Here is a 22,470-nt window from a genome sequence, read left to right as displayed (position 1 = left end):
TAACACCTTAAGACCAGTATTTGGCACTTTTTGCTTTGATTGCACTGCAACTCATCCCAATGGCTGCAAATTTGCCCCCATCGTCTGCCTGTCTTTCCTGACATCTTTACTGCTCACTATCTTAGATTTATTTCTGTTTTTCCGTTTCTCCGCTCTATCATTCCGGTTCCCATCCCTCTGCCAAATTAGTTTAAACCCTCCCTAATAGCTCTATTGAACCTTCCTGCCAGGATATTGGTCCCCTTCGGGTTCAGGTGTAACCTGTCCATTTTGAACAGGTCATACTTCCCCCAGAAGAGATCCCGATGATCCAAGAATCTGAAGCCCGGCCCCCTGCACCAGTCTCTCAGCCATGCATTCATCTGCCTGATCCTACTATTCTTGTCCTCGCTAGCACGTGGCACTTGCTGCTGCATTGCTTCGCACTTGGAGATACTGTCTGGCTCCCAAATAAATACAGATGGAAAAAAATCCCCACCTCTTTCAATTGCACACATAGATTACCATTCTGATCTTCCAGAGGTCCAATTTTGTCCCTTGCTACCCTTTTACTCTGAATATATCTTCAGCAGCCCTTAGGATTCTCCTTCCCCTTGTCTGCTAGAGCAAACTTATGCCTTTTTATAGCCCTCCTGATTTCCTTAATTGTTCTCTTACATTTCTTATTCTTAAGTACCTTATTTTTTCCTGCCTGCCTATACCTCCTCTGCACTTCCTTCTTTTACTAAACGAAGGCCTCAATATCTCTTGAAAACCAAGGTTCCATAAACCTGTTACCCTTGCCTTTTATTCAGACAGGAACACACAAACTCTGTACTCTCAAGACTTTGTTTTTGAAGGCCTCCCACTTTCCAAGTTCACTTTTGCCAGAAAACTGCCTGTCCCAATACACAATTGGCAGATCGTTTCTTAGGCCGATTTTGATGGTATTTCACCAATTCAGAATCTCAATCCGAGGGCCAGAGCTATCATTTTCTATAATTACCTTGAAACTACTGGCATTATGATTACCAGATACAAAGCTTTCCCCTACACAAACTTACTAACGTGATTATATCTTTCTTATTCCTCAGTTCCACCACAATACCTCACCAGTTGAGTCCTCCAGTCAGTCCCAACTGAGCACTGCCCTGGCATTTTCCTGACTAATAATGCCACCCCTTCCCTCTTTAATCCATCACGCTCTACTACGTCTAAAACAGTAGAAGCCCGAAATATTCAATTACCAGTCCTGCCCCTCCTGCAACCAAGTCTCACTAATGGCTACAACATCATAATTCCATGTGCCGATCCACGCCCTGAGCTCATCTGCTTTTCCTATGATACTGCTTGCATTGAAATATATAACAGCTCAGGACATTAGTCCCACAATGGTCAACCTTTTGATTCCTGACTTCGTATGTAGGTTTAACAACATCTCTCTACACAATCGGTGGAGAAAGTGAAATGCAACATTGGTGTAAATGACCAAAAGTCCGGGGGTGTGCTGGGCCAGCCCTCAAGTGTTACCATGCATCCGGTGCCAACATATTATGCCCACAACTTACTAACGCTAAGTACGTCTTTGGAATGTGGTAGGAAAACAGAGCATTCAGAGGAAACCTATGCAGTCAAGAGGAGAGACATGCATGCAAGCTCCTTACAGACAGCGGTAGGAAATGAACCCCGATCGCTGGTACTGTAAAGAGCTACCCCAACCACTATGCTACCATGCCAGCCACCCCAACCCCAACCCAGAGCTTGGGGCAATGTTTCAGAATCAGTCACACACTTAAGTCTGAAATGAATAAGTTCTCTCAGAAAGTCGTAGCTCTTCGGAATTTCAGAGAGCTGAGAAGACAACAGTTATTGAACACATTTGAGAGAGATATTTTCAGGTGTTTAAACCACAAGAGCACAAGAAGTATGGGGAAAGAGGCCAAGGACAGGATTGGGTCCAGTTGTGACCTTGTTGAATGGTGCTGCAGGCTTGAGGAATCCATTGACCTCATGCTGCTCCTTATTCCACAAATAAAAAAATGTTCCTTTTTTTTTTAAGAACAATACATGCTATTAACTACTGAAGTGATTGCATTATTCCTTGTATAAAGTGCATACTATAACACAGAAATCTTGGACCACCTGTTCTGGAAGCATATTGCCTGAATTTACTTACTTCCACAATGTTAGACTGGGATTACAGCAATATAAGTAAATAATTGCTTTACAGCACCACAAAGAAATGAAATTAATGAATGTCTTGATTTAAACAAATACCAATTTGCCTATTGAACCAACTCCATTTTAAAATGTTAAAATGCAAGCTCGAAAAGTGATTTATCCAAGAATGTTTTCATGAGAATTACTGACCTTACAAATCTAATGGCTTGACCTCTGGCATTGATAGCTCTCTGTCCCACTACAACAGATCTGGTACCTTCCTCACCATCCAGCATTAAAATTACATTTAATAATTTTTGAAACAGGTAGCGCAGTGTCTGAAAGATTAAAAAAATCCAGTACATTATTATTTCAAATGTTGTGCAGAATCAAAGCTTATTGAAAAACTTTAAAGACCAGTACCTTATTCACATCACCATGGATAGGTGAGCACAGTAGTTTAAGCCCATGATAAGCTAATTCAGGCAGGGTTGTCACTCTTTCAAAACTCCTGGGAAAAGAAAACAAAATTGATGAAGATGAGAAAAAAATACTTAAAATAATTCATCACACTAAATTTTAAACAACACGAGTTTAGTAAGAATATACTGCAAATGTTGTTAGCTTCTTTTGGTTAAAATTAATAGCTATTGTACCTTTTTCAAACTTCATATCAAAAAATCTCAAAGGTAGTTAACAGATAACAGAATAGATGGAAATTAGTTTTTATTTGTATAAAACAGAGAACTATTTGCTTCAAATAAAAGCAGACAATGCTGCAAACACAAAGTTCAGGAGGTTTCTGCAGGAAAAGAACAGAATATGTTTCATTGTTAATTCGTCAATAGTTAAAACTAGAAAACTGCAGAGAAGATGGTGGGGTAGAGAAAACATAAGGAATGTACATGGCTGATGCAGAGAACAGAGACTGAATAGTAAACAAGTTTGACTGCAACCAATCTCAAAGAGATGAATGAGAATAGAGATGAAACAGAATACTCAACAAATGCTCTGCTTTACTGTTAAACTTACCGAATATGGCCTGACATTTTTCATGTTACACTACATCTGCTCTGTACATACCTACTCACTCAGTTTGTCCATGACTCTCTGGAACCTCTCATAATCACACCAAGTGTAATATCCAGCACTTTCTGTGTTACTCTCTGCATTACCCATTCTGCACAACACTTAGCCAGCACCACATTGGATTATTATTTCTGCCTCTGGATTACTAATCAAGTAATCTAACCATCATTTAACCATGAGCTTGTATTTGCATACTTACATTGAATCTGAAAGTTCGAATCCTCCAGATACAGGTTCAAGGTTGGTTAGTTCAGTGAACAGCTGCACAAAAAAAAGTCCCAAGGTAAAAACAAGTATTATAATTAGATAGACAAGGAATCCTCAGTCAAAAAAAATTCCAGAATAAGGAGCGTTTGGTGGCTTTGGGCCATTTACTCGCTGAAGTTTAGAAGAATAAGTCAAACAGTCACAGAGAAGTACAGTACGGAAACAGGCCCTTCAGCCCCTCTAGTCCGTGCCGAAACTATTTAAACTGCTGACTCCCATCAACCTGCACCGGGACAATAGCTCTCCATATCCCTGCTATCCATGCATCTATCCAAACTTCTCTTCAACATTGAAATTGTGCTAGTCTGGACCACTTGTGCTGGCAACTCATTCCACACTTTTAGTGAAGAAGTTTCCTCTTAAATTCCACTTAAATTTGTCACCTTTCACCCTTAATCCGTGGTTGTAGTCTCAACCAACCTCAGTGGAAAAAGCCCACTTGCATTTACCCTGTCCACACCCCTCAATTTTGCATACCTCTATCAAATCTCTATCAGCAGTGCCTCTTTCATTTCAGACGGCTCAGGAAGTTTGGTATGGGCCCCCAAAGCCTAGGAACTTTCTACAGGGGCACAATTGAGAGCAACCTGACTGGCTGCATCACTGCCTGGTATGGGAACTGTACCTCCCTTAATTGCAGGACTCTGCAGAGAGTGGTGCGGACAGCCCAGCACATCTGTAGTTGTGAACTTCCCACTATTCAGGACATTTACAAGGACAGGTGTGTAAAAAGGGCCCGTAGGATCATTGGGGACCCAAGTCACCCCAACCACAATCTATTCCAGCTGCTACAATCCGGGAAACGGTATAGCAGCATAAAAGCCAGGACCAACAGACTCCAGGACAGCTTCTTCCACCAGCCCAGACTGATTAACTCACGCTGACTTGAGTGTACTCTATATTACATTGACTGTTCTACTTATTATAAATTATTATGATTGCACATTGCACATTTAGATGGAGACGTAACATAAAGATTTTTACTCCTCATATAGGTGAAGGATGTAAGAAATAAGAACATAAAAATAGTTAAAAATCTATCGAACTGTTCCTTAAACATATTTAGCGAAGAAGCCTCAACTGCTTCCCTGAGCAGAGAATTCCACAGATTCACCACTCTCTGGGAAAAACAGTTTCTCCTCATCTCTGTCCTAAATCTTCTCCCCTGAATCTTGAGGCAATGTCCCCTAGTTCTAGTCTCACCTACCAATGGAAACAACTTTCCTACTTCTATCTTATCTATCCCTTTCAAAATTTTGTATGTTTCTGTAAGATCCCCTCTCATTCTTCTGAGTTCCAGAGAGTATAGTCCCAGGCGACTCAATCTCTCCTCAAAGGTTAATCCCTTCATCCCTGGGATCAACCTGGTGAACCTCCTCTGCACTGTCTCCAAAGCCAGTATATCCTTCCTCAAGTATGGAGACCAGAACTGCACACAGTACTCCAGGTGCGGCCTCACCAGTACCCTGTATAGTTGCAGCATGATCTCCCTGCTCTTGAATTCAATCCCTGTAGCAATGAAGGCCAACATTCCGTTTGCCTTCTTAATAACCTGTTGTACCTGCAAGCCAACTTTTTGCAATTCATGAACAAGCACTCCTAAGTCCCTCTGCACAACAGCATGCTGCAATCTTTCACCATTTAAATAATAATCTGCTCTTCTATTATTCCTTCCAAAGTGGATGATCTCATATTTACCAATGTTGTATTCCATCTGCCAGACCTTGGCCCACTCACTTAACCTATCTACATTCCTCTGCAGACTCTCCATGTCCTCTGTACAATTTGCTTTTCCACTCAGTTTAGTATCATCAGCAAATTTTGCTACACTACACTCGGTCCCCTCTTCCAAATCATCAATGTAAATGGTAAACAGCTGCGGGCCCAGCACCGACCCCTGCGGCAGCCCACTCACCACTGACTGCCAATCGGAGAAACATCCATTTATACCAACTCTCTGCCTTCTATTGGTTAACCAATCCACTATCCATGCCAAAACACTTCCTCCGACTCCATGCATCCGTATCTTATTTATAAGTCTCTTGTGCAGCACCTTATTGAAAGCCTTCTGGAAATCCAAGTATACGACATCCACCTGTTCCCCTCTATCCACTGCATTCATTATGTCCTCAAAGAACTCCAGTAACTTTGTCAAAGAGGACCTGCCCTTTCTGAATCCATGCTGCATCTGTCTAATGGAACCACTCCTTTCTAAATGTTTCGCTATTTCTTCTTCCTGTGGGAGGCGAGGGAGGAGATTGCTGAGCCTCTGGCGATGATCTTTGCATCATCAATGAGGATGGGAGAGGTTCCGGAGGATTGGAGGGTTGCGGATGTTGTTCCATTATTCAAGAAAGGGAGTAGAGATAGCCCAGGAAATTATAGACCAGTGAGTCTGACTTCGGTGGTTGGTAAGTTGATGGAAAAGATCCTGAGAGGCAGGATTTATGAGCATTTGGAGAGGCATAATACGATTCAGAATAGTCAGCATGGCATTGTCAAGGGCAGGTTGTGCCTTACGAGCCTGATTGAATTTTTTGAGGATGTGACTAAACACATTGATGAAGGAAGAGAGTAGATGTAGCATATATAGATTTCAGCAAGGCATTTGATAAGGTATCCCATGCAAGGCTTATTGAGAAAGTAAGGAGGCATGGAATTCAAGGGATTTTTGTAGATCCAGAACTGGTTCACCCACAGAAGGCAAAGTGTGGTTGTAGATGGGTCATATTCTGCATGGAGGTCAGTGACCAGTGGTGTGCCTCAGGGATTTGTTCTGGGATCCCTACTCTTTGTGATTTTTATAAGTGACCTGGATGAAGAAGTGGAGGGATGGGTTAGTGAGTTTGCTGATGATACAAAGGTTGGGGGTGTTGTGGATAGTGTGGAGGGCTGTCAGAGGTTACAGTGGGACATTGATAGGATGCAAAACTGGGCTGAGAAGTGGCAGGTGGAGTTCAACCCAGATAAGTGTGAATTGGTTCATTTTGGTAGGTCAAATATGATGACAGAATATAGCATTAATGGTAAGACTCTTGGCAGTGTGGAAGATCAGAGGGATCTTGATGTCCGAGTCCATAGGACACTCAAAGCAGCTGCGCAGGTTGACTCTGTTGTTAAGAAGGTGTGCGGTGCATTGGCCTTCATCAATCGTGGAACTGAATTTAGGAGCCAAGAGGTAATGTTGCAGCTATAAAGGACCCTGGTCAGACCCCGCTTGGAGTACTGTGCTCAGTTCTGGTCGCCTCACGACAGGAAGGATGTGGAAACCATAGAAAGGATGCAGAGGAGATTTACAAGGATGTTGCCTGGATTGGGGAGCATGCCTTATGAGAATAGGTTGAGTGAACTCAGCCTTTTCTCCTTGGAGCAACGGAGGATGAAAGGTGACCTGATAGAGGTATAAGACGTGAGAGGCATTGATCGCGTGGATTGACAGAGGCTTTTTCCCAGGGCTGAAATGGTTGCCACAAGAGGACACAGGTTTCAGGTGCTGGGGAGCCGGTACAGAGGAGATGTCAGGGGCAAGTTTTTTGACGCAGAGAGTGGTGAGTGCGTGGAATGGGCTGCCGGCGACGGTGGTGGAGGCGGATATGATAGGGTCTTTTAAGAGACTTTTGGATAGGTACATGGCGCTTAGAAAAGTAGAGGGCTATGGGTAAGCTGAGTAATTTCTAAGGTAGGGACATGTTTGGCACAACTTTGTGGGCCAAAGGGCCTGTATTGTGCTGTAGGTTTTTTTTTACCTATGTTAATGACAGCATCAAGCATTTTCTCGACTATAGATGTTAAGCTAACTGGCCTATAGTTGCCCATCTATTGCTTACATCTTTTTTTTAAAAAAAAAAGTGGCGTGACATTTGCTGTCTTCCAATCCACCGGGACCTGCCCAGAGTCTAGAGAATTTTGATAAATGATTACCAACACGTCTTCTATAACCTCTGCCAATTCCTTCAGCACCCTGGGATGCATCCCATCAGGACCAGGGGACTTACCTACCTTCAGACCCTCTAGTTTGCTCATCACTATCTCTTTAGTGACAGTGATTTTATCGAGGTACTCACCTCCCATTTCGTCCATAACATCATTCTTTGGCGTATTAGACGCGTCCTCCACCGTGAAGACCGACACAAAATAGTCGTTCAATGCCTCAGCCATTTCTTTATCACCCAATATCAATTTCCCCCTCTCGTCTTCCAAGGGCCCTACATTGGCTTTAGCCACCTTCTTCCGATTTATATATTTATAAAAACTTTTGCTATCTGTTTTTATATTTTGTGCTAATTTACTTTCACTCTATCTTCCCTTTCCTTATTTCTTGTTTAGTTGTTCTCTGTTGCTTTTTAGTTTTCCCAATCCTCCATTCTCCCACTACTCTTTGCGACTTTGTACACGAGCTTTTAATTTGATACAATGTTTTATTTCCTTAGTTATCCTAGGCTGGCTCTCCCCACACTTACTGTCCTTACTTTTGACTGGAATATACTTTTGTTGTGTATGTGGGCACGTGGCCAAGTGGTTAAGGCATTGGACTAGCTACCTGAAGGCCGTGAGTTCGAGCCGCAGCCGAGGGAACGTGTTGTGTCCTCGAGCAAGGCACTTAAATCACACATTGCTCTGCGACGACACTGGTGCCAAGGTGTATGGGTCCTAATGCCCTTCCCTTGGACAACATTGGTGTCATGGAGAGGGGAGACTTGCAACTGCTGGTCTTCCATACAACCTTGCCCAGGCCTGTGCCCTGGAGAGTGAAGACTTTCCAGGCACAGATCCATGGTCTCACAAGACTAACAGATGCTTTTACTTTACTTTTGTTGAGCACTGTGAAAAATCTCTTTGAAAGTATTCCACTGTTCCTCAACTGTCCTACCAAATAGCCTGTGCTCCCAATCCACATTAGCCAGCTCCTCTCTCATCCTGTTGTAGTCTCCCTTGTTCAGGCATAATACACTTGTTTTCGATCTATCTATTTCATCCTCCATCTGAATGTGAAATTCAATCATACTGTGATCACTCTTTCCAAGAGGATCCCTCACTACAAGATCGTTAATCTTATCTGTCTCATTGCACAGGACTAGATCTAAGATAGCATTTTCCCTAGTATGTTCACTAACATGCTGCTCAAGAAAGCCATCATGGATGCATTCTATGAAGTCCTCCTCAAGACTTCCTTGACCAACCTGATTCACCCAATCTATGTGGAAGTTAAAATCCCCCATGACAACTGCTGTTCCATTCTTACAAGCCTCAGTTATTTCTTGGTTAATCACCTCTGCCACTGCAATATTTTTATTAGGTGGCCTATAGACAACACCCACCAGTGATTGTTCTCCCTTTACTATTCCTATCTCTACCCAGATGGACTCAACATTCTGCTCCGTAGATCTTATATCGCCTCTCACAATCGCCCTGATCTCATCCCTTATCAAGAACGCCACCCCACCTCCTTTGCCTTCCTGCCTATCTTTCCGTATTACCTGATACCCTCGGATATTTAATTCCCAGTCATCTCCACCTTACAACCAGGTTTCTGTAATTGCCACTAAATCATATGCCTTGGTACTGATCTGTGCCACAAGTTCACTAACCTTGTTTCTAATACTATGGGCATTAAGATGAAGTGCCCTTATACTCATATAAAGTCAATTCAATTCAATTTTCTATGTTCTAGAATACATTCCTAACCTCTTTAATCTTTCCTTTTAACTCGGGTCCTCCAGTCCCAGCAACATCCTTCTAAAATTTCTCTGTCCTCTTTCAACCTTATTTACATCTTTCCTATAGGCAGGTGACCAAAACTGCACACAATACTCCAAATGAGGCCTCACCAACATCTTATACAATTTCAACATAACATCCCATCTCCTGTACTCAATCAACAGGAATTCTGCAGATGCTGGAAATTCAAGCAACACACATCAAAGTTGCTGGTGAACGCAGCAGGCCAGGCAGCATCTCTAGGAAGAGGTACAGTCGCCATTTCGGGCCGAGACCCTTCGTCAGGACTAACTGAAGGAAGAGCTAGTAAGAGATCCCTCCCCCTCCTGTCTTCTCCTATCATTTCGGATCTCCCCCTCCCCCTTCCACTTTCAAATCTCTTACTAGCTCTTCCTTCAGTTAGTCCTGACGAAGGGTCTCGGCCTGAAACGTCGACTGTACCTCTTCCCAGGGATGCTGCTTGGCCTGCTGCGTTCACCAGCAACTTTGATGTGTGCTTCCTGTACTCAATCCATTGATTTATGAAGGCAAATGTGCCAAAAGCTTTCCTTACAATCCTATCTACCTGTGACATCACTTTCTACCACACTCCACAGTGCCATACTGTTCACTGTGGAAGACTTACTCTGGTTGGTCCTACCAAAGTGCAAAACCTTGCGCTTGTCTGTATTAAATTTCAACTGCCATTTTTCCAGCTGATGTATGTCCCTCTGAAAGCCATGATAAGTCTTCCTCACTGTCCACTACACCCCCGATCTTGGTGTCATCCACAAATTTGCTGATCCAATTAACCACACTGTCATCCAGATGATTGATCTAGATAACAAACAACAAAGTACCCAGCAACGTTCCCTGCAGCACTCCACTGGTCACAGGCCTCCAGTCATCTACTACCACTCTCTGGCTTCTCCCACAAAGCCAATGTTTAATCCAACTTACTACCTCATCCTGAATGCCGAACCTTCTTGACCAGCCTCCCGTGCAGGACCTTGTCAAATGCCTTACTAAAGTCCATGTAGAAACATCCACTTCCTTGCCTTCATCCACTTTCCTGGTAATTTCCACAAAAAGCTCTATAAGATTCGTTAGACATGACCTACCATACATGAAGCCATGCTGACTATCTTTAATCAGTCCATGTCTATCCAAGTAATCATATATCTGGCCCCTTAGAACACCTTCTAATAACTTTCCCACTACTCATGTCAGACTCACTGACCTATAATTTCTTGGTTTATGTTTAGAGCCTTTCTTAAACAGTGGAACAACATTGGCTATCCTCCAATCCCCTGGCACTAAGGATGTTTTGAATATCTCTGCTTGAGCCCTGGTAATTTCTGCACGCTCCCTGTCCCGCCCCCCGGGTCTGGAGTAACACCTTGTCAGGCCCTGGGGATTTATTCACCCTCATTTGAGACCATAAGACATGGGAGCAGAATTAGGCCATTCAAGCTATGAGTCTGCTCCACCACTCCATCATGGCTGATTCTGGATCCAACTCAACCCCATACGCCTCCCTTCTTGCCATGTCCTTTGATGCTCTGACCAATCAGGAAACGATCAACTTCTGCCTTAAATATACTCATAGACTTGGGCTCCACCACAGTCTGTGGCACAGCATTCCATAAATTCACCACTCTCCTTAAAAAAATTCCTCATTACCTCTGTTCTATGAGACTGCCTCTCAATTTTGAGGCTGTGCTCTCTAGTTCTCAATACCCCCACCATAGGAAACATCCTCTCCATATGCACCTTATCTCATGCTTTCAACATTCAGTCAGTTTCAATGAGATCCCCCACGCAATCTTCCAAATTCCAGTGAGTTCAGGCCCAAAACTGCCTAACGGTCCTCATATGTTAACCCCTTCATTCCCGGAGTCATCCTCATTAAGCTCCTCTCGACCCTCTCCGATGAGAGCACACCCTTTCTGAGATATGGGGCCCAAAACTGTTGACAATACTCCCAAGTGCGGCCTGACTAGTGTCTTATAAAGGCTCAGCATTATCTCCTTGCTTTTATATTCTACTCTCCTTGAAATAAATGCTAACATTGCATTTGCCTTCTTTACCACAGACTGAACCTGTAAATTAACCTTCTGGGAGTCTTGCACAAGGACTCCCAAGTCCCTCTGCACCTCTGATGTTTGAATCTTCTCCCCATTTAGATAATAGTCTGCACTATTGTTCCTTTTACTAAAATGCATTATCATACATTTCCCGACACTGTATTCCATTTGCCACTTTTGTTGCCCATTCTTGCAATTTGTCTAAGTCCTGCTACAATCGCAGTGCTTCTTCAGCACTACCTACCCCTCTACCTATCTTTGTATCACTCGCAAACTTTGCCACAAAGCCATCAATTCCATTATCTAAATCATTGACAAACAATGTGAAAATTAGTGGTCCCAATACTGACGCCCGAGGAACACTACTCCGTTGAAAAGCGAGGTTCCCTTCATGTTGATGCAACTGTAATTCTATGTTATAGTGACTATCCTGTTGTACATAATATTTATTATAAATTAATATAATTGCACATTACACATTTGAACAGAGACGTAACGGAAAGATTTTTACTAACGTGCATGAAGGATGTAAGTAATAAAGACAATTCAAGTCTGTTATCTTTACCTTTTATTCTGACAGGCACATAAAAGCTTTGTACTCTCAAAAATTCATTTTTGAAGGCCTCCCACTTTCCAAGTACACCTTTGCCAGAAAACAGCGTGTCCCAATCCACACTTGGCAAATCATTTCTGATACCAAAATTGGCCTTTCTCCAATTTAGAATCACAGTGAAATTTCAAAAAGTTCGAAGTAAATTTATCAAAGTACATATATGTCACCATATACGACCCTGAGATTTGTTTTCTTGTGGGCAAACTCAGGAAATCCAAGAACTATAATGCGATCAATGAAAGACCGCAGCCAACAGGGAAGACAAACAACCGATATGCAAAAACAACAAACTATGAAAATACAAAAGAGAGAAAAAAGTTAATAAATAAGCAGTAAATATTGAGAAGATGGGATGAAGCACTTGAAAATGAGCTCATAGATTGTGGGAACATTTCAGTGATGGGCGAGTGATGTTCAGTGAAGTAATCCCCTTTGGTTCATGGGCGTGATGGTTGAGTGGTAACAACTGTTCCTGAACCTGGTGGTGTTAGTCCTGCGGCTCCGGTACCTTCCTCGTGATGGCAGCAGTGAGAAGAGAGCATGACCTGAGTGGTGGGGATCCCCAGTAAGAGAGGCTGCTCTCCTATGACAAATTTCATAACACACAAGACCATAACACCATAACATATATAAGTATATTTAGGTCATTTGGCACATCAAGTCTGCTCTGCCATTTCATTGAAGTTCATCCAATTTTCCTCTCAGCCCTAATCTCTTGCCTTCTCTGCATATCCTTTCATGGCCAGACCAATCAACATCTGCCTTAAATATACACAAAGACTTGGCCTCCACAGCTGCTTATGGCAACAAGTTCCACAGATTCACCACTCTCTGGCTGAAGAAATTCCTCCTCATCTGAAAGGATGCCCCTCTATTCTCAGGCTGTGTCCTCTGGTCTTAGACTCCTTCACCAAAGGAAACATCCTCTCCACATCCACTCTATCAAGGCCTTTCACCATTCGATAAGTTTCAATGAGATCACCCTTTATTTTTCTGAATTCTGGCGAATACAGGCCCAGATCCTTTAAATGCTTTTCATATGACAAGCCATTCAATCTTGGAATAATTTTCGTGAACCTCCTATGAACCCTCTCCAATTTCAGCACATCCTTTCTAACATAAGGGGCCCAAAACTGCTCAAAATATTTCAAGTAAACCTCACCAGTGCTTTATAAAGTCTCAACATTACGCCCTTGCTTTTATATTATAGTCCTTTGAAATTAATGCTAACATGGCATTTGCCTTCCTCACCAGACTCAACTTGCAAATTAACCCCCAAGGAATCCTCCACAAGGACTCCCAACTCTCAACACACCTCAGTTTTTTACATTTTCTCTCCATTTCGAAAATAGTCAAAACCTTCATTTCTTCTACCAAAGTGCATAACCATACATTTCACAACACAGTATTCCATCTGCCATTTCTTTGCCCATTCTCCTAATCTATCTCAGTCCTTCTGTGGCCTCTCTACTTCCTCAAAACTACCTGCTTCTCCACCTATCTTCATATCGTCTGCAAACATTGAAACAAAGCCATCAATTCCATCACCCAAATCATTGACCTACAATGTACGAAGAATCGGTCCAAAAACAGACCCCTGTCCAACACCATTAGTCACCAGCAGCCAACCAGAAAAGGCTCCCTTTATTCCCACTCTTTGCCTCCTGACAATAAGCCACCATCTTATACATGCTAGAATCTTTTCTGTAATACCATGGGCTCATAGCTTGTTAAGCAGCCTTATGTGTGGCACCTTGTCAAAAGCCTTCTAGAAATCAAAGTACATGACATCGACTGATTCTCCTTTGTCTATCCTGCTTGCTATTTCTTCAAAGAATTCCAACAAATTTGTCAGGCAAGACTTCCCCTTGAGGAAACAATGCTGACTACAGCCTACTTGATCATGTACCTCCAAGTACCCTGAAACCACATAATTAACAATCAACTCCAACGTCTTCCCAACTACAGGTGTCCCCTGCTTTTCGAACGTTCACTTTATGAAACCTCACTGTTACGAAAGACCTACATTAGTTACCTGTTTTTGCTAACAGAAGGTGTTCTCACTGTTATGAAAAAAGGAAGCGCACGATAAAAAGCAGCGTGTGAAAAAAAACAGCGCATGCCCCAAGCAGCCACTCCTCCCCTGGATTCAGAACGGCATTCTAGCCGGTATTGCTTAAACACGTGCCTGTGAGCATCCGTTAGCAAGATGAGTTCTAAGGTATCGGAAAAGCCTAAAAGAGCTCGTAAGGGTGTTACACTTAGTGCAAGCTAGACATAATTAAGCGTTTCGATTGTAGTTAACGAAATAAGGACAAAGCGAGTTTAGCTTGTGGAAGTTGACGAAGATGATGTTGAAGAGGTTTTGGCATCCCATGACCAAGAACTGATAGATGAAGAGCTGATGCAATTGGAAGAGGAAAGGATAACAACCAAAACCGAATGCAGTAGCGAACGGACCGAAAGTGAAGTCGTCCAGGAACTGAACGTGAAGCAACTGCGTGAGATTTTCTGTGCAATGATAAAGCACGACTTTAATTTTGAAAGGGTACCGAGGTTTAGGGCATATTTGCAAGATGGCTTGAGTGCTTACAAAGAACTGTATGATAGAAAAATGCGCGAGGCTAGCAGTCAAGCATACTGTCGTTTTTCAAGCCTTTCACATCAGCCACAGCAGATGACGAACCTCGACCTTTGACATCGAGGCAGGCAGACATAGAAGAAGATGAGCTGCCTGCCCTCATGGAAACAGACGACGATGAGATGACACCCCAGTGGTCCCAACCTCCGGACCGCGGACAGATACCGATTTGTGGAGAATGCAGCGATAGCTGGGAGGCACCCAGCACCTCTTTAAGAAAAAAGCCGAAATAAACAAGCTAATTAATTACGTGCCGGGCGGCACCTAATTAATTAGCTTGTTTATTTTGGCTTTTTTCTTAAAGAGGTGCTGGGTGCGTCCCGGCCACCGCTGCACCCCTGCATGCTTCATGGATCGGTATCGGTCGGCGGCCGGGAGGGTGGGGGCCACTGCACCACCCCACCCTCCGACGACTCAGCCTAACACACCATCATCAGTGTGCTTGGTGCTGTCTTCCTGATTCTGGTAAGTGAAACTACACTGTACATACATTATTTCTACTTTATATAGGCTGTGTATTTTTATGTGTTATTTGGTATGATTTGGCAGCTTCATAGCTTAAAGGTTACTGGAGAGAGCGTTTCTGCCGAGAGCGGTTGCGTGAGACTTTTGCTGCAGAGAACAGTGCGGCAATGATTGTGGAAAAATATTTCTACTTTATATAGGCTGTGTATTTATCATATCATTCCTGCTTTTACTATGTTACTGTTATTTTCGGTTTTATGTGTTATTTGGCATGATTTGGTAGGTTATTTTTGGGTCTGCGAACGTTCACAAATTTTTCCCATATAAATAAATGGTAATTGCTTCTTCACTTTACGACATTCTGGCTTACGAACCGTTTCATAGGAACGCTCTACCTTCGGATGGCGGGGGAAACCTGTACTGAGGTCAGAGTAGTTGGCATATAGTTTCCTCTCTTCTGCATCTCTCCCTTCTTGAATAGTGGAGTGACATTTGCAAATCTCCAGTCTTCCAGAACCATTCTGGAATCAATTGATTCCAGAACTCTGGGATGTACACCATCTGGACCAGGTGACTTAGCAACCTTCAGACCTTTCAGTTTACTAAGAACCTACTCCCTAGTTATGGTAACTTCACACACTTCATGACCACTGGCACCTGGAACTTTCACCGTACTGCTGGTGTCTTCCACAGTGAAGATTGATGCAAAATACATATTGTTTATCTGCCATTTCATTGCCCCATTACTATCTGAAGAAACTTTTGATAACCTCTTTAATATTATTGGTGACCTTACTTCTGTATTCCATCGTTACCTTCTTAATGGATTTTTTTTGGTTGCTTTCTGGTGGTTTTTAAAAGCTTCCCACCCTCCAACTTCCCACTAACTTTTGCTCTATTGTATGTCCAAGGATGATTCCAGGAATGAAAGGGTTATCATATGAGGAATGTTTGATAGCTCTGGGTCTGTACTCGCTGGAACTTAGAAGGATAAAGAGGGTTGTTGAAAGACCTTGACAGAGTAGATGTTGAAAGGATGTTTCTCATGATGGGGGAGTCCAGGACAAAAGGGCACAGCCTCAGGATAGTGGGGTGTTCATTTCAAGCAGAGATGCGGAGAAATTTCTTTAGCCAGAGGTGATGAATTTGTGGAATTTATTACCACAGGCAGCTGTGGACACCAGGTCATTGGGCATATTTAAGGCAGAGCTTGATAGGTTCTTGATTGGACATGGGATCAAAGATTATGGGGAGAAGGCCAAGGAGTGGGGCTGAGGAGAAGAAAAAAGGATAGCCGTGATTGAATTATGGAGCAGACTTGATAGGCCAAATGGCCTAGTTCTGCTCCTATGTCCTATGAGAAGCAGGTCCTCCAGGGTAGTAATCTCGGGATTGCTACCTGTGCCACGTGCTAGCGAGGGCAAGAGTAGTCGGATCAGGCAGATGAATGCCTGGCTGAGAGACTGGTGTAGGGGGCAGGGCTTCAGATTCTTGGATAATTGGGATCTCTTCTGGGGGAAGTATGACCTGTTCAAAAAGGACAGGTTACACCTGAACCCGAAGGGGACCAATATCCTGGCGGGAAAGTTTAATAGAACTGTTAGGGAGGGTTTAAACTAATTTGGCAGGGGGATGGGAACCGGAATGATAGAGCGGAGGAAGGGGAAAACAGAAATAAATCTAAGATAGTGAGCAGTAAAGATGTCAGGAAAGACAGGCAGGTGATGGGGCAAATGTGTAGCCATTGGGATGAGTTGCAGTGCAATCAAAGCAAAAAGTATCAAATACTGGTCTTAAGGTGTTGTACTTAAATGCACGCAGCATAAGAAATAAGGTGGATGATCTTGTCGTACAGCTACAGATTGGCAGGTATGATATTGTGGCCATCACTGAGACCTGGCTAAAGGATGCATGTCTCTGGGAGCTGAACGTCCAAGGATACACGGTGTATCGGAAGGATAGGAAGGTAGGCAGAGGGGGAGGCGTGGCTTTATTGGTAAGAAATGATATTAAATCATTAGAAAGAGGTGATACAGGATCGGAAGGTGCAGAATCTTTATGGGTTGAGCTAAGGAATAGCAGGGGTAAAAGGACCCTGATGGCAGTTATTTATAGGCCTCCAAACAGCTGCAGGGATGTGGACTACAAATTACAACTGGAAATAGAAAAGGCTTGTCAGAAGGGCAGTGTTATGATAATTGTGGGGGATTTTAACATGCGAGTAGATTGGAAAAATCAGGTCGGCACTGGATCGCAAGAGAGAGAATTTGTAGAATGTCTGCGAGGTGGCTTTTTAGAACAGCTTGTTGTTGAGCCCACTAGGGGATGGGCTGTACTGGATTGGGTATTGTGTAATGAACCGGAGGTGATTGGAGAGATTGAGGTGAAGGAACCCTTAGGAGGCAGTGATCATAACATGACTGAGTTCACTGTGAAATTAGAAAAAGAGAAGCCGAAATCTGATGTGTCGGTGTTTCAGTGGAGTAAAGGAAACTACAGTGGCATGAGAGAGGAACTGGCCAAAGTTGACTGGAAAGAGACACTGGCGGGAAAGACGGCAGAGCAGCAGTGGCTGGAGTTTATGCGAGAAATGAGGAATGTGCAAGACAGGTATATTCCAAAAAAGAAGAAATTTTCGAGTGGAAAAAGGATGCAACCGTGGTTGACAAGAGAAGTCAAAGCCAAAGTTAAAGTTAAGGAGAGGGCACACAAGGAAGCAAAAATTAGTGGGAAGACAGAGGATTGAGAAGTCTTTAAAACCTTACAAAAGGAAACCAAGAAGGTCATTAAGAGAGAAAAGATTAACTATGAAAGGAAACTAGCAAATAATATCAAAGAGGATACTAAAAGGTTTTTCAAGTATATAAAGAGTAAAAGACAGGTGAGAGTAGATATAGGACCGATAGAAAATGATACTGGAGAAATTGTAATGGGAGATGAGGAGATGGCAGAGGAACTGAACAAGTATTTTGCATCAGTCTTCACTGAGGAAGACAGCAGGATACCGGACACTCAAGGGTGGCAGGGAAGAGAAGTGTGCGCAGTCACAATTACGACAGAGAAAGTACTCAGGAAGCTGAATAGGCTAAAGGTCGATAAATTTCCTGGACCAGATGGAATGCACCCTCGTGTTCTGAAGGAAGTAGCTGTGGAGATTGCGGAGGCATCAGCGATGATCTTTCAAAAGTCGATAGATTCTGGCATGGTTCCAGAAGACTGGAAGATTGCAAATGTCACTCTGCTATTTAAGAAGGGGACAAGGAAGCAAAAAGGAAATTATAGACCTGTTAGCTTGACGTCGGTGGTTGGGAAGTTGTTGGAGTCGATTGTCAAGGATGAGGTTACAGAGTACCTGGAGGCATATGACAAGATAGGCAGAACTCAGCATGGATTCCTTAAAGGAAAATCCTGCCTGACAAACCTATTACAATTTTTTGAGGAAATTACCAGTAGGCTAGACAAGGGAGATGCAGTGGATGTTGTACATTTGGATTTTCAGAAGGCCTTTGACAAGGTGCCACACATGAGGCTACTTAACAAGATAAGAGCGCATGGAATTACGGGGAAGTTACATACGTGGATAGAGCGTTGGCTGATTGGCAGGAAACAGAGAGTGGGAATAAAGGGATCCTATTCTGGTTGGCTGCCGGTTACCAGTGGTGTTCCACAGGGATCAGTGTTGGGGCCTCTTCTTTTTACATTGTACATCAACGATTTGGATTATGGAATAGATGGCTTTGTGGCTAAGTTTGCTGATGATTCGAAGATAGGTGGAGGGGCCGGTAGTGCTGAGGAAACGGAAAGTCTGCAGAGAGACTTGGATAGATTGGAAAAATGGGCTAAGAAGTGGCAAATGAAGTACAATGTTGGAAAGTGTATGGTTATGCACTTTGGCAGAAAAAATAAACGGCAGACTATTATTTAAATGGGGAAAGAATTCAAAGTTCTGAGATGCAACGGGACTTGGGAGTCCTCGTACAGGATTCCCTTAAAGTTAACCTCCAGGTTGAGTTGGTAGTGAAGAAGGCGAATGCAATGTTGGCATTCATTTCTAGAGGAATAGAGTATAGGAGCAGGGATGTGATGTTGAGGCTCTATAAGGTGCTGGTGAGACCTCACTTGGAGTACTGTGGGCAGTTTTGGTCTCCTTATTTAAGAAAGGATGTGCTGACGTTGGAGAGGGTACAGAGAAGATTCACTGGAATGATTCCGGGAATGAGAGGGTTAACATATGAGGAACATTTGTCCGCTCTTGGACTGTATTCCTTGGAGTTTAGAAGAATGAGGGGGGACCTCATAGAAACATTTCGAATGTTAAAAGGCATGGACAGAGTGGATGTGGCAAAGTTGTTTCCCATGATGGGGGAGTCTAGTACGAGAGGGCATGACTTCAGGATTGAAGGGCGCCCTTTCAGAACAGAAATGCGAAAAAAATTTTTTAGTCAGAGGGTGGTGAATCTATGGAATTTCAGCAGTGGAGGCCAAGTCATTGGGTGTATTTAAGGCAGAGATTGATAGGTATCTGAGTAGCCAGGGCATCAAAGGTTATGGTGAGAAGGCGGGGCAGTGGGACTAAATAGGATAAAATGGATCAGCTCATGATAAAATGGCGGAGCAGACTCGATGGGCCAAATGGCCTACTTCTGCTCCTTTGTCTTATGGTCTTTTAAGTCCTTCTGTAGCCTCTCTGCTTCCGCAAAACTACCTGCCCCTCCACCCATATTTGTATCGTCCACAAACTTGGCTACAAATCCATCAGTTCTGCCATCCAAATCATTGACATACAATGTAAAACAAAGTGCTCCCAACACCAACCCCAAACCATTAGTTCCCAGCAGCCAAACGGAAAAGACTCCCTTTGTTCCCACTCATTGCCTCCTGCCAATTAGCTACTGTTCTATCCATGCTGGTATCTTTCTTGCAATTCCTTGGGCTCTTATCTTGTTAAGCAGCCTCATGTGTGCCACCTTACCAAAGGGCTTCTGAAACATCAACCGATTTTTCTGCCTGTTTCTTCAAAGAACTCCAACAGATTTGTCATGCAAGATTTTTGCTCAAGGAAACCACAATGACTACAGCCTATTTTATCATGTGACTCCAAGTACCCCAAAACTACATCTTTAACGATCAACGCCAACATCTTCCCAACCACTTTGGTCAGGTTAACTAGGCTTTTTCCTTTCTTCTGCCTCTCTCCCTTCTTGAAGAGTGGAGTGACATTTGCAACTTTCCAGTTTCCCAGAACCATTCCAGAATCAATTGATTCTTGAAAGATCATTACTAATGCCTCCACATTCTCTTCAGAACCCAAGGATGTGGACTTTCTGGTCCAGATGACTTATCTAACTTTAGAGCTTTCAGTTTCCCAAGAATCTTCTCCCTCGTAATGGCAGCTTCACACACCTCTGCCCCGACACTCTCGAACTTCCGGCCAACTGCTGGTGTTTTCCACGGTGAAGACTGATGCAAAATACTTATTCAGTTCATCCACCATTTACTTGTCCCCCATTACTACCTCTCCAGCATCATTTTCCAGCAGCTCAATATCGACACTTGCCTCTCTTTAGACTTTATACATCGAAAGAAGCTCCTGGTATCCTCTTTAAAAGCTCAAAGGTCCATTTTAGTGTCAAAGTATGCATGTACAATACAACTCTGATAATTGTCTTCTCCAGATAGCCATGAAATTCAGAAAGACCATGGGAGTCGTTGAAAGAAAAGACATCAACTGCCCCTCCACAGCACGAAAAAGAAAAATAAATAAGACTCACAAACTCAAAATCTCCAAACTAATATTTATTATTGGCTACCATACCTTCATATGACATATTTAACTTCTTTACAGCTCCTCTCTCATGCCTCTGTAATTGCCTTTACTACACTCTCGTACTGATACATCTGACTTTAACTTCTCTTTCTCAAAATGTAGGGTGAATTCTATCATACTATGATCACTGGCACCCAAGGGTTCCTTTACGTTGAGCTCTTTTAATCAATTCTGGTTCATTGCACAATTTCCAATCCAGAGTAGCTGATAACCCAGTGCGCTCAACCACGAGCTACACTAAAAAGTCACCTCAAAGGCATTCTACAAATTCCCCCTCTAGGGATCCAGCACCAACCTGATTTTTCCAATCTACCTGCATATTGAAATCTTTCATGACTATTGTAACACTGCCCCTTTGATATGCATTTTTTATCCCCCATTCTAATTTATAGACCACATCTTTACTACTGTATATACCTCCCAAAAGGGATCTTTTCACCCTTGCAATTCCTGAGCTCCACCCACACAGATTCTGTACCTTCTGATCCTCTGTCACCTCTTTCTAATTTGATTTCATTTTTTACCATCAGAGTCACACCACCCCCTCTGCCAACCTGTCTCTGTTTTTGATCCTTGGCCATTAAGCTCCCAGCTATATTCTTCTTTCAGCCATGGTTCAGTGATGCCCACAACATCATACATGCCAATCTGTAAATGTGCTACAAATTCATCTATCTTATCCGTATACGACGTAACTTCAAATATAATACCCTCGGCCCTGTATTCATCCTTTTCTATTTTGTTTGTCTTTTACATTGCAACTCATCCAAATGACTACAATTTTGCCCTATTATCAGCATCTGCTTCCTAGCAGTCTCACTATGCACTTACTCTGTAAACCAACTACCCCATCACTCCACTTCCCACCCCCCCCGCCACATTAGTTTAAACCTTCCTGCTCAAGCAAACCTGTCCTCAATGATCTATAAATCTGAAACCCTGCCACCCGCATGTCAGTTCCTCAACCACGCATTCATCTGCCACATCATCCTATTCTTGTCCTCACTGGCATGTGACACGGGCAGCAATCCAGAGATTCCTACCCTGGAGGTCCTACTTTTCAGCTTTCTACCTTGGTCCCTAAAATCTCTCTTTAGGACCTCCTCACCTTTCCTACCTAGGACATTGATGCCAGTATGCTCACCCTCCCCCTTTAGAATACCGTGGACCCGATCTGAGACATCCCTGACCCTGGCACCTGGGAGACAACATACCACCCGGATGTCTCTATCATGTCTACAGAATGTTGTCTCTATTCCTCTGACTATGGAATCTCCTGTCACCTCTGTTCTCTTCTGAGCCACAGCACCAGAAACCTGGTGACTGCGGCTCCCCCCAGTAGGTTGTCCCCCTCAACAGTATCCAAAACAACATACTTATAGTGTTACTAGCATGGGTGGAGCATTGGCTGATTGGCAGAGAACAGAGAGTGGGAATAGAGGGATCCTATTCTGGCTGGCTGCTGGTTACCAGTGGTGTTCCACAGGGGTCTGTGTTGGGACCGCTGCTTTTTATGAAGTATGCCAATGATTTGGACTACGGGATTAATGGATTTGTGGCTAAATTTGCTGATGATACAAAGATAGGTGGAGGTGCGGGTAGTGCTGAGGAAACAGAGAGCCTGCAGAGAAATGAAATACAATGT

General features: G+C 43.2%; 1 protein-coding gene across 1 annotated transcript in view; it reads right to left on the bottom strand.

Moving 5' to 3' along the window:
* Positions 1–22,470, bottom strand: part of ncapd3 (non-SMC condensin II complex, subunit D3) — a 214,493-nt gene that overhangs the window by 157,512 nt on the left and 34,511 nt on the right. Inside the window, exons 6-8 of the mRNA XM_072283812.1 lie at positions 3,428–3,489; positions 2,563–2,650; positions 2,350–2,477 (exon numbers count right to left, since the gene is read on the bottom strand). Coding sequence (XP_072139913.1) covers positions 2,350–2,477; positions 2,563–2,650; positions 3,428–3,489 — 278 coding nt within the window. The remainder of the gene's footprint in view (positions 1–2,349; positions 2,478–2,562; positions 2,651–3,427; positions 3,490–22,470) is intronic.

This window comes from Mobula birostris, chromosome 20, assembly GCF_030028105.1.
Source record: "Mobula birostris isolate sMobBir1 chromosome 20, sMobBir1.hap1, whole genome shotgun sequence".
Classification (NCBI taxonomy): Eukaryota; Metazoa; Chordata; class Chondrichthyes; order Myliobatiformes; family Myliobatidae; genus Mobula; species Mobula birostris.
This window is presented reverse-complemented; position numbering and strand designations above follow the sequence as displayed.